Source organism: Zalophus californianus, chromosome 8, assembly GCF_009762305.2.
Source record: "Zalophus californianus isolate mZalCal1 chromosome 8, mZalCal1.pri.v2, whole genome shotgun sequence".
In the NCBI taxonomy this organism is placed as follows: Eukaryota; Metazoa; Chordata; class Mammalia; order Carnivora; family Otariidae; genus Zalophus; species Zalophus californianus.
In genome coordinates this window covers 37,587,873-37,600,424 of record NC_045602.1, presented here as the reverse complement: position 1 = coordinate 37,600,424, position 12,552 = coordinate 37,587,873, and the positions used below count along the sequence as shown (strand labels likewise).

The following is a 12,552-nucleotide window of genomic DNA, read 5'->3' as shown; positions in this document are numbered from 1 at the left end:
CTAGTTGTGGAACAACCCTACATTCAGGCCTCTCTGTCTTTCCAAAGGAGGGTCTGGTGGGTGCTCAGATGTGAGAACCACGGACACCACTGGGGCCTTCTTTGATTCAGGAATAGGAACGCCCATATACTGTTGCAGAAAGAAGGCAGTGTAAGGCTTAAGGAAGAAAAAATTGACCTCAGAGAGACAAACGCGCAAATACAAAAAGACAAATGCACATTGCTGCAATACTTTTAATAGCAAAGGATTGGAAACCACCCAAATGTCAATCAGGGGTGACTGGTTGAATAAACAATGGTATGTATGACCTCATAATGGAGCGTTTAATAGGAAAACATTCTATCCGGTTCTATGAAATGATATTCAATACATTGTTACAGGAAAAAAAGCAAGACCAAGGAAAGTGTATATATATATGTGTGTGTGTGTGTGTGTGTGTGTGTATATGCACATATATATATACACACACACACACACATGTTTAGTGGAAGGGTGAAATGGAAAAAAATTTATCTAAGGCAGGAGGAGGAAACAGGTGGAGGGGACTGGGTCAGAATAAAGATCTCTCTGAATGTAGCTCATTTTGTGGAGTTGACTTTGGAGCCATGTAAATAGTTTACATAATTATAAAAAAATTGAAGTGAAAAAACCAATCTCTAAAAATTTAAGCAAAATAAAGTGAATAACCATAACCCTGATTCAAGTTCGGAACATAACCACTATTCCAAGTTATTTTAAAATGGTAATTTGACTGAACATTCCTAATGGCAAAAACCCGAAGGACAAAAAGAATTGCAAAAGAAAATTTTAACTGTTTTCAGTAATTATATTTTATGATAGTTTGGGCATGGTTATTCTCAGGATTGAAAACAATATGTAATTATTTTGGTAATCTTGAGAAAGAGGTTTTTAGAACGAGTAAAGAGCAGATGTAAAATCAGTAAGGTTACATTTAAAACCCTGTAGTCCTGAGTTGAATTGGAAGTACCATTATAAATGCATGTAGTTAAAAAAAACACCCCAAAACTCATAGTACATATTTCCTAGTTCTGTCCACTAACACCAAGAAACAGTGACCAAACCACTACCAATGAGCACTCTTAGCACCCAGATTTTGGTCTCTAATTATTATTCCCCACTAAGAGGAACCAGGGATCCTCGGGAATCACTGGGTAACTTCAGGGCTGGGTCATAAAATACACAAGATGAGCTTGAAACATCTTGTCATACAAGATAATTACAAAATATCAAAGACCACTAGGGTCATATCTAAAGGAATCAGCCAACTTAACGCAGTTCCCAAGAGCCAAAGATAGGATAATTTGAGTAACGGTAAAAGATAACAACTGCAATGCATTGAAACACACATGAAATATGTTTAAATCATGAGTTCATTATGTACTCAAAGAAAAGAAAACAGCTCTCACTGGACAGCTTGGAAAGATTCCAGAAAACTACCTTGGAAACTGAGGAAGGGGAAAAAGTCAAGAATTTATGCTCTTCCTCTACAAACCAATCCTCAGGCTAACCAAAAGAATAACTGATAGAAGTAAGTTTCTCTTTATAAAGTGTGCCAGCTAACAAACAAACAAACAACAGCACTAGAATATCATTTGCAACCCCTAAAGAAGTTACGGGTCTAGCAATAATCACGAATGGCTGCTACCATCAGAAGAGAGGCAACTAGAGATTATATGGCTCCCACCAGAAGTACCAGAAGACTCTGACTAACTCTCTCCATACAACTACTAATGTATAAGAAATAGGACAGAGGAACATGTGAAAAGACACTGCAGAGATGTACCTGGGAAGACCCAGGCTGTGAGAAATTCTACAGGACACACCATCCAGTACTGATTTCTAACAGGCCTCCAGGTGATTCCAGTATGTGCTAACGGCTGAAAGCCGATGCTACATTTAAAGGAGACTCAAGAGGCATGTCCATGAATTACAGAGCATGGACCTAACTCAAACAAAAACTCCTGAGCCACTCAGAAGTTTGAACAATGACTGAATAGTTGAAGGTATTAAGGAATTATTGCTAATTTTTTAAGTGTGATTGGTATGGAGGTTAAGCTTTTTCAAAAGTCCTTGTGTTGAAATATTTACTGATGAGATGATATCATGTCCAGGACCTGCTTCAGAATCATCATGGGGGAGGGTGAGAGAAGAGGTGGGGGAAGGTTGGCTGTGTGTTAATTGTTGAAGCTTGTGGTTTGGACGTGGGGTTCACCATGCTGTTCTACTTCTGTACATGTTTGCAACTATGCATGACAACAAGTTTTACAAGCCCCCTGCCAATGATAGGAAGCTCTCTTACCTGAAAGGGGTGCAACTCCTAGCTAGGAGAGAGTGCAGAGATAAGGTATTGCCCAGGGAGGAAGGGCCCAGGCATCATCCACAAGAGGGGGTCACAAGCCGCCAGGCATTCATATATTGGTGCTGCGGGGATGGGGCTGGATGTGGGATTTCATAAATGGGAAGCAGCTTTGATGATGGCAGGTCTTGGTGATGTAAACCACTGGTTTAGGCTGGGCCTGTGTGGCATCCCAGTCATCATCATACACCAGTCTAGGTGGGGCACGTACGTACTCGGTAGCTCCCCAAGTCACTCCTCGCCTGCTGGGAGGTGAGAGGCTTGCCCCTTGGAACCAGTCCTGCTCCCAGCAGGAAGGAGGAATGCATCACTATGACACTGTACTTTCAGGGTCATGACCATGCCCTTGGACTGCCCTCCCTGGCGTTCTGCACAGGGGACTGGATGGCACGCAGGCTTCTAACCCAAGTCACACCACCATTTGAAAATGCAAGGCTGTGGCTAATAGTTTGAATACAATCTTGTAACAACCCACTAAGGCAGATTTGCAGACCCTCGTTCTGTTGTTGGAGAGACTGCCGCTGAGCCAGGGGAGAAGAAACATGTCAAAACCAGCTCTTGACTGTGTCTCACTCTTTGACAAAATAAGACAAGAATAGGTTTTTCCTAGAAACCATCTCGGTATATGGCTTGATCACTAAACGGGCAACACACTTCTCCTGGCCCCATCTCAAACCAAGGCAAATACGAGGAATTTAAAAGTAAAATGTCTGATGAAATCGCACCTAAATTAGCATGTATTTGGATACTGAAGTCTCCTCCCAGTTCAGCTGGCTCTTAAGTTTTAACGTGAACAGTCTCCAGCACCCCACCCCATGCCCCAGCCCGTCCTTGCCTTCTTCAGTCACCGGGAGGGCACTGCCCCTTGGCTCCTACATCAGGAGTAGGAGGCCCTGGAATCAATGAAAATTCAAGCATTTTCTTAAGCTCGCCACAGCCAGATGTGGCCTTACCAATCTCCCATTTGGCCAAGCCAACTTTCTATTGGCGGCACAATCCCAAGGTCACCTCCATGGTTTCTTTCTTGTGCATTTAACCCAGTGGGTCCAGCCTTGATTGGAAGAGAGCCAGGTATCCCTTCCTAGAAGGCACTGGGCTAACTCATGTGCAGGTACAGGCCAGGTGGGCGTGGAGGAGCAACACACTTTATTTCTTCAGTTTTGAGACCAGGTTATGTTCTGAGATACGATTTCTCAAAGGGGAATTCATTCAGGCAGAACTTAGGCTTTAATGTTGGTTCCTTGGTCTAGAAGAATCTGTGTGGGGGTTCCAGGCCCTGCTGTGCCTTTCTGATGAGAAGGCTGGCAGGCATGTCACAGAAGGGAATGCACACAAGAACACTGTGACAGGCTGTGGCAGGAGACCCACTCCCTATGCCACATGAGCAGGGCATGATTGGCCCTCAGCATGCTAGACGCTTCATAACAAGGCTTGACTATAACCATACAGAGGACTGACAATAAGCTTTTCCCTCCCCGGCTAGTTCACACTCACAATGCCATTCAGTCAGCATTTTGAAAAACTGCCCATTTCCCTGTAAAGACTTGAGAAAGTGCATAATCTACGGGAAGAGCTTAAAGCAGGGAAAAAAAACCAAAAAACAACATGATGGCAACATGTTGGCATCTGTCTGGGTGGCAGTCTGGGTCCTGTAGCTGCCCTTCTCTGCCACCCCCCAGAAGAGTGTGCAGCATTGCCCTAGAAACCTGGGGGCACGGGCAGGTGGGCGGGTGGGCAAGGACAAGGCAGGCTGGGGAGAGAGAACTGTCACAGTCAGGGCCCACAGCCAGATCTCCGAGGAAGCTAAATGAGCCCAGATCTCCTCACCGCAGGTAACCCCGCCCCCTGGCTGCCTTAGAAGTCATAAGGGGACACAAAGATCGTGACCTTGGACACGTGGTTGGCTTGGAAGGAGCGGTCCAGGTATTCCGACATGTCGACATCCACCTCTAGTGTCTGAGGCCCCTCCAGGGTCTGGACAAGGATCAGCTCCCCTGTCTGCCGGTCTGAGCGCTGCATCACAAAGTGGCCCCGGCTGTTCCCACCCACGATCCCAAAGCGCAGGCTGTTGGGTCCAGGTCGGCCGGGGGCTGAGGCTGTGGCCATGCGGAAGAGCGTGATGGGCGTCTTCAGGTTGGAGGGCAGGGAAAGGTAATGGAAGGAGATGGTCTTGGGCAAGTGGCGGCAGGGTCGGCTGTCCATGGGGCAGGGGTTTCGCTCACACTGGCTGGAACAGAGAGGCAAAAATGGACGGAGTCAGCCTTGGGGAGACTCGCGAGGGGCTGCTCTGACCTGGCTTGTCTGCCCCACTGCCTTCCTGCAGAGGCCTCCAGAGTGCCCTTTCCCAGCCACCAGTCCCTCAGCACAGAGGCTCAGAGCTGCAGGTGAGGGTGGCGGATGGCAGGTGTGGCCAGGGAAGAGGTGCTCCCCTGACCCACTTGTATATGTACGCACGTACACGTACATTTATACATGCTGTTACTAGAGTCTTTACAGACAAATAAAGCCAGGAAGATAAACCAGGTGCCCCTTCTGCCCGTGCCAGGACCTCTCTCTGTAATGATGGGACCCCAGCAGGTAGCTGGCAACACCCTGGAATGCGGTGCTCAACACGAGGTGAACTTTGCAACCACCCTGCATTTATTCTTAAAAAGGAAACCCTGTCTTTCTTAACCATTTGGAATCAGGATCTTGTGGAAGTGCTTCTGATATTTCTCTACCTTATCCAACACACAGATACAATTTAGCATATTTCATGACTCATATAATCACAGTTATGTAGGTTGAATATCGCATCTGGCTAATAATCAGGCATGTCCCCAGAGGCTATGAAATACAGTCCCTTCACTGAGTGACTTCGGAGGAAGATCCTGGTGCCTTCGGTCTCAGTAAATAACCTCCCCTCTTGAGTGCCAGCTGACTTTATTGATGCTTCTACTCTGCTATAGCCCAAAAAAGCAATTCAGGTATATGAGCTTGTGAAGTTAATTCATTCTAAAGACAATGCTAAGACGCTTGTGATCTCTTTTTCAGAAGAAAGTACATGTGCTTTGTGATAGTTGTCGTTCTTCTCCTGAAAGGCCTGTCTCCCACCTTTTGAAAACAACAACAAACCATTACGTGCTGAGGTTACGGGAAATCAAACCTCCTAAACCAGTGGAAAGGCCTATCAATATAATGCAAAGTGTACGGGACATGCCGTGTGACTGGAACCGACCAGTTATTAGCCATGTGAACATGACAAAATGATCCTCTCCCATATCTGTAATATGTACCTGCCTCCTGGTAACGTCACCACGCACGAGCATGACTATAATCCCATCATCCTCCAGGGCAGCAGGGGAACACTTGGAACATTAACTCCTTTCAGGGCAAACTGGGTTCCTACTGCACATAGCAGCAAGCAGTGAATTAAATGCGACCACCAAAGGGAAATGGAAGCTTAGAGAAGCCAAACTCCCAGCTCCCTGCCTTCCATTTTTCCTTGGATCTAACTGTATCTTCTCCTAAGAACCTCTGAATCTGGCCCAGCCCCCCTGGGAGGCCTGGGTGAGGGACGTAGGTGCCCGGCCTGGGTGCCCTGGCTATACTCACAATGGAGAGGTCTTCACATAGCTCACGTTGCCGCTGCCCTCGGGGCACTCCGGGCTGACGCACTGGAAGCCTCCACCGGTGTTGATGCACATGGTCCCCTGGGGACACACGAGTTGCGGGCTCACACACTCATCGACATCTGAAATAAGGGACACCCAGGAAGAGTGAAGATCACCTGACGTCCCTTCTGTCACAGGACCACATGAAAAACCCGGATAGGCGCTGGAATGTGGTGAGCTTTCTAAATACCCAGTACTTATTTTTCAAACGGGAAACCCTGTCATCCTTCACTATTTGAAATCCAGACCTTGTGGAAGTGCTGCAGAACCATGCTGGGGAGCTGCCCTCCCACGGGGTAGACAGGTTACAGAGGTGCCAGAAGCACAGGAGTGTGACTGGTCCCAGGTCACAACGCTTCTCTGAGACCTGCCTCCTCCTCAGCCTAAGGGCCCTGGAGTCTCCCCTCAATGGCTATTTATCCGGCCCTTTAAGAGTCACGTCTTCCAGAAAGCCTTTCTCCTCAGCCTCACCCCAACCCAAATGCAGATGTCCTCACTCTCCTTTGTATGAAGTCTCTGCTGCTGCCTTCCCCGCAGCTGGAGGCTGTTTCTTCCCAATCTGCACAGTCCTACCTGGGCCTTCTTGAATACTTATGGGATGGAGGTGGGGGGGGAGGGGGGGAGGGATGGATGGTTGGTTGGAGGGATTGATGGATGGATAGAGGGATGATGAACGGAGGGATGGAGGAAGGGAGGGATGGGAGCAGGGAGGGATGGATGGTTGGAGAGATGGATGGAGGGATGGATGGATGGATGGGTGGATGGATGGATGGGTGGAGGTATCTTCTTCTCCAGTCCCAGGTTACCCACTCCTCTGACCCTTGCAGCAGAGCTTAGGACGTCACTGGGGAGCCACATCTTCTCTCACATTCTACTTGAGCCCAAAGAAGAGCCCTCTGCCTTCTCCTCTGCTCCTTCTCCCCCAGTGGCTTGGAGCCGCTGTCTGGGACCAGCCAGGCTCTCTCGTGAGCCCTGCAGCTCCCTGCCTCTGTAGCAGTATCACTCACCCTCACAGCTCTTCCCATCAGCCAGCGTCCGGTACCCGCTGGGGCAGGCACAGCGGTAGGAACCTGGGGTGTTGATGCAGGTGTGCATGCAGAGCCGGGGGCGTCCCTCCTGCCCGTAGAGCTCACATTCATTCACATCTGGGGACAGAAGTGCCCAGTATGACCAGGAGCCATGTGGTGGACAGCCACTAGCCATGACCCAGGATGGCTGTGCCTCAGTTCCTGGAGGCGATGGCCACTATGGCTAAGTGGCTGGGCCTGGGGGGGGGGGGGGCAAACCCTATGCCCAGCAGAGCACCTGGAAGGAGAGCAAGCATGCTCTCCTTCCTCCCCAGCCAAGGGCCCAGGGGGCTGAGGGGAGGGATGAGAGCATCCTACATGATAGACCCTAGATAGGTTCCTTTGTCTGAGGCTGAAGACTAACGGGGGACCCTGCAGGGGCTGGCAGATCAGGCGGGCAGTCGAGACTACGGCCTGGATCCCAGCCCCACCTGAACTGGCCTCATCTTTGGGGTTGGAGGAAGAGGGTCTCATTTCAGCTGCTGTAAAATGAGGCAGTTTGCACCAATTGGCCAATTCTCCGGTTTGGGCCCGCTTGGTTTGAGTCGTTCTCAGAAGGCACTTTGGTAATCAGGAGAGGTTAGCTAAAGTTGGCTGGGTCCATAAACCCAAGCAGAGAGGGGTTGAGGAAATTGAGTCCCCGAGCCCTGCACAGCGCAGGAGGCCTTCCTAACCAGCCCAAGGACTCGAGCTCCTCTCTGCCACCCGTCCCTGATTGCAGCTGGAATTGGGGGCGGGGGGGGGGGGCGGGTGGCTCGCGGTTCTTCTAGATGGGTGTGCTGCTTTGCATGTCACCGTGGCTGGCTTCTGAGATGGGGGCCAGCCTGGGCACCCCTGGCTGCTCTTGCCACAATCTTGATTTCTTATGATCGCCTCTGATGTCTACGTCTCAGGCCCCATTAGGTCGACACTTACCTAAAACGCAAAGTGGGCCGGGCTTTCTGAGACTTTGCCCGCTCCCCGCCCCCTTGCTGGTGCGCCCGCAGCAGGAGGGCGGCGGGTGGGAGCCCTGTCTTCTCCTGGGCACCGCCCCCCCCCCCCCCCCCCCCCCCCCCCCCTCTCCCCCTACAGAGCCCCCGCCTACCCTGGCAGACGCTGTCGCCCGCGGCGCTGCCGCTCAGGTGGAATCCCGCCTCGCAGCTGCAGTGCTGCGTCCGCTCCACCTGCGCACAGCGCGGCGCGCGGCTGAAGGCGGGGTCGCCGGCCACGCTGCCGTCGGGGGCCGCTGCGGGGAGAAGACACCCTCAGTGCCGGGCCCTGGCGCCCCTGGCGCCCAACCTTGGGCAGGGGCCGGGAGGAGAACCAGGACGGGGGCGCGGCCCCTTCTCAGAGCTCACTCTGGAGTAGGGAAAGGAAAGACGAGTAAGTAAGCAGAAACCCGCAGCCGCCCAGGAAGGGCTCGGGGAGTGCAGCCGAAAGGCACCTTGCAGGAAACCGAGGACCCTGCGACAAGCACACAGAAGGACGGCATCAAAAGGCTTAACAAACACCAAAATGCTAACAGTGATCCCTGGAGTTTAAACCTATGGAATGTAAAACACTACTTTTTTGGGGGGGGACAGTCTTTTTTGTTGTAGTTTTTTTTTTTAAAGATTTTATTTATTTGAGAGAGAGAGCACGACTGGGGGTGGGATGGGTAGAGGAGAGGGAGAAGCAGGCTCCCCGCTGAGCAGGGTGCCCCTTGCAGGGCTGAATCCCCGGATCCTGAGATCATGAGCTAAGCTGAAGGTAAACGCTTAACCGATGTCCGTGTTGTTGTAATTTTATACTTTTCTAAATTATCGGAGCTTTTTGTTTTAAAACCAGGAACATCAATTTTTTCTCTTTTTTTCTTTTCTTTAAGATTTTATTTATTTATTTGACAGAGAGCACGAACAGGGGGGAGGGGTAGAGGGACAAGCCGACTCCCCTCTGAGCTGGGAGCTGGATGCGCAGCTGGAACCCAGGACCCTAAGATCATGATCTGAGCTGAAGTCAGAAGGGTAACGGACTGAGCCGCCCAGGTGCCCCAGGAACATCAATTTTCTAATCAGAAAAAAAAAAAATTAGTTTTTGAACATTTTCAAAGGATTTAGCGTTCTCATATGGTTAGGGGAGATGGTAGAGGAATCATCGGTGGTGAAAGTAATGATGCATAAGAGGACACCCAAGGAGACGCAGTGTGTGACTCCACGGAGGTGAGGTTCTTAGGGTAGTCAAATTCGTAGAGCAGAAGGCAGAATGGTTGTGGCGGGAGGCTGGGAGAGGAGGAAATGGGGAATTACTGTTTCAAGGGCAGAGTTTCAGTTTTGCAAGGTGAAAACATGGAGGTGGATGGTTGCACAACAGTGTAAATGTACTTAATGCCTCTGGCCCATACACTTAAAATGGTTAAAATGGTAAATTTTGTTATGTATATTCTATATACATATATTATATATATTATATTCTAATAGGGGAAAGAAAAGGTGAATGGATTAAAAAAAAAAAAGTATTTGGAGAGAGGCTCCCTCTCAGAGCAGACACAGGCAGAGCAGATGGGAAGGAAGGCTCCAGGCTGGGGGACCAGGTGAGCAAGAAGCCAGGCCTTTGCTGGGCTGTTCAAAGAGACCACCTTCAGATGCACCTGCTCACTCCCTCTTCCCCCTCCCTGGGGAGATTCTTGTCATGGGGATACTTTATATATAAAGTGCCCCCTGGACCTGAGAAGCAGCTGCCTAAGGTCCTGACAGCAGAAACCCTAACATGGAGGGTTTAGAACATTCAGGGTCCAGTACCAGCTCATTCGGGTTGAAAGAGGGCCCACTTCTTGTTCCTTTCTGTTTGTAAGTAGTTGGAGAGAAGGCCCTGCCTCTGGTTTCTGGTTCCCCAGAGAGCAGCCCCCCCGGGGGGGGGGCGGTGGGAGAGGAGCTGGGCTCCTGGGGTGGGCAGCTGCATTCTGAGAAAGCTCCCAGCAAGGCTGACTCAGCTGAATGGAACCAAGACAATTAAGCAGCAGATCTCTGGGGGCAGGATTGAAAACTGGCCTTGGATTGCATCTGATGCAAAAATATCAAGTACTGACAAAGGTCCTACTCTCTGGATACTATTGTTAACCACCAATTCCTCTTCCCCATACCCAGATTCCACATAGAAATCCAGACAACCAGGCAGGACACTCCAGGGACTTCTGGCAAAGAAAGAGGACATCTTTAGGATTTGACTTTTTTATATAGGAAATGTTGGTTACAGCATAGTGTGGGAACCTTCATAGATTCCTTATTGGATTGTCTTGCCCTCTGTGAAAACAGCCACTTTGTGCCCTCTAGACCTTCTGGCTAGTCCCCTACTGGGACTCAAGATGTGGAGAATAAGCTCAGCACAAGGGGCGCCTGGGTGGCTCAGTCGGTTAACGGTCTACCTTCAGCTCAGGTCACGATCCCAGGGTCCTAGGATCAAGCCCCGCATCGGGCTCTCCCTCTGCCTCTGCCCGCTCATGCTTTCTCTCTCTCAAATAAATAATAAAAATAAAATCTGTTTTTAAAAAAATAGCTCCCCACCTGTCAGATGTCTCGTTGCCCAGCTTTGAGGGTACTTTGGCCTGTATCAGTAACTACTGACTTGGCAGGGTACGATGGGGGCATTGGAAAGGAAGAGCCATTCTGTTGAACCGCAGAGAAAATGCGGACCAAGTGAAGGTGGAGCAAGGAAGCTTCTCGGGCCAAATTCCCAGTCTGGGGAGCTTTTCACACTGGGGGTCAGTCCCTCTACCTGCATTTTCTTCCATAAAAAGGATCAAAATGCTGGTTACACAGAAGAGCTAAATTCCATCCCAGATAACCAGAAGGATCAAGGGTGAAAAGCCCTCTCTCCAGGTGGGGAGCTGAGCTCCTGCCGCGTCTGCATTTGGTGACCCATGGCCAGGGGGCTCCTCTCCCTGCGGTGGAGCCTCACCCAGCCCCTCAGCAGCCCCGTACCTGTCTGGGCCTGGTGCTGACAGCGGCTGCCGGTCCTCCCCGGAGGACAGACGCACTTGTACTGGGTGACACCTTCTACACAGGTCCCCCCATTCTGACAAGGCTGGCTGGAGCATTCGCTGATGTCTAGGAAAAGAAAGCATTTTCAAAAACAGATAGGGGAGTTCGAATTCTAAAATGAACCTTTCTTTACGTGGCAGGACAACTTCACCTTCTCCTCGCCCACTCTGCCCTCGCCACTGCCCCAAGCCGCAGGAGCTGAGAGGGGGCTGAGGGCGCTGAGCTGCAGCCCACCCACCATTCGGCAAGCCATGGGGCCTTTGGCACACGCCGCACTCTCACGGGGAGCTCTGCCTACAGGAGCTGGTCCGTCACCCAGTCATGCTCCAGCAGAGGCACCATTCCCTAATTTACAGGGTAGACTCCCCCATGTGCCCACCTGCCTTTGAGTCAAGCCAGACTGTCCCCCGCAACTCTGCCCTTAGCAGCCAGCACCCGGGAAGAACACCTTTTTTTTTAAGATTTTATGTATTTATTTACAGCACAAGCAGGGGGAGGGGCAGAGGGAGAAAGAGAGAGAGAATTCCAAGTAGACTCCACGCCCAGCACAGAGCCCAATGTGGGGCTCAATCCCACTACCCTAAGATCATGACCTGAGCTGAAATCAAGAGTTGGATGCTGAACTCACTGAGCCACCCAGGCACTCCAGGAAGAACACCTTTTGACTAAGAACCCAATTCAGGGGAGTTTTAAGAGGGAGAGATGGTCCGTCACAGTTTCCAGAGAAGGGGAAAACGAAGTCTCTCCAAGTTCCCACCCAGTAGCTCTCCTGTGCTCATTTCCGGTGCACCCAAGGAAGATTTTCTTTTGATTCTCAGACATTTCCTAAACGGTGGAAAGGGAAATATTCCTTGCTCATATACATAGCAGTCCTGTGGGAAAGCTATATATAGAAAGAGATTATATATTTAAAAATTAAATAGGTTTCTCTCTGTGTGGTAGGATTCCAGGCAATTTTTCTTTATTTACACTTTTTTGTACTCTTCCACAGAATGATGAACTATTATTCCACAATAAATTTTCTAATTAGAAAAAAAAATTTTTTTTAAACCCTCAGGCCACATCTGCTTGTTATGAATCCTTAAGCCCGGTCTTTTTTTTTTAAGCCCAGTCTTAAGGCACAGAGCACAGGCCCTTTCTACCCAAGAGAGAAGTCTGTCAGTTCACTGACTTGACCACAGCATCTTGGGAAAGGAAACTGGAAGTCTCTCCTTGCTGGCATGCGACCATCCTTTCCTGCTGTATCTGTCCAGAGAAAGAAAGGTGCTTTGCCCCTGATGAGAATAGCAGCCTTGCTGTGGGTGGATTGGCAGGGTCCTCGGCGTCGCTTCTGCCTCCTCGTCGCTGGGATGTTATATAGACTGTTGGATGGTTTCTGTTAGTCATGAAAGGACCCAGAACCGTCCAAAGGCTGCTTATCCCTGGGGAAGGAGCCTTTTCAGCTTCTCAGTAACAGCCTG

The 12,552-nt window shown here is 50.0% G+C and overlaps 1 protein-coding gene across 1 annotated transcript in view; it reads right to left on the bottom strand.

Moving 5' to 3' along the window:
* Window positions 1-227: 227 nt before the first annotated feature.
* The window catches only part of FBLN7 (fibulin 7), a 48,070-nt gene continuing 35,745 nt past the window's right edge, over window positions 228-12,552 (bottom strand). Inside the window, exons 4-8 of the mRNA XM_027624110.2 lie at window positions 11,033-11,158; window positions 8,182-8,322; window positions 7,038-7,175; window positions 5,972-6,110; window positions 228-4,604 (exon numbers count right to left, since the gene is read on the bottom strand). Of these exons, the coding sequence (XP_027479911.1) occupies window positions 4,232-4,604; window positions 5,972-6,110; window positions 7,038-7,175; window positions 8,182-8,322; window positions 11,033-11,158 (917 nt within the window). The 3' untranslated portion in view covers window positions 228-4,231. The remainder of the gene's footprint in view (window positions 4,605-5,971; window positions 6,111-7,037; window positions 7,176-8,181; window positions 8,323-11,032; window positions 11,159-12,552) is intronic.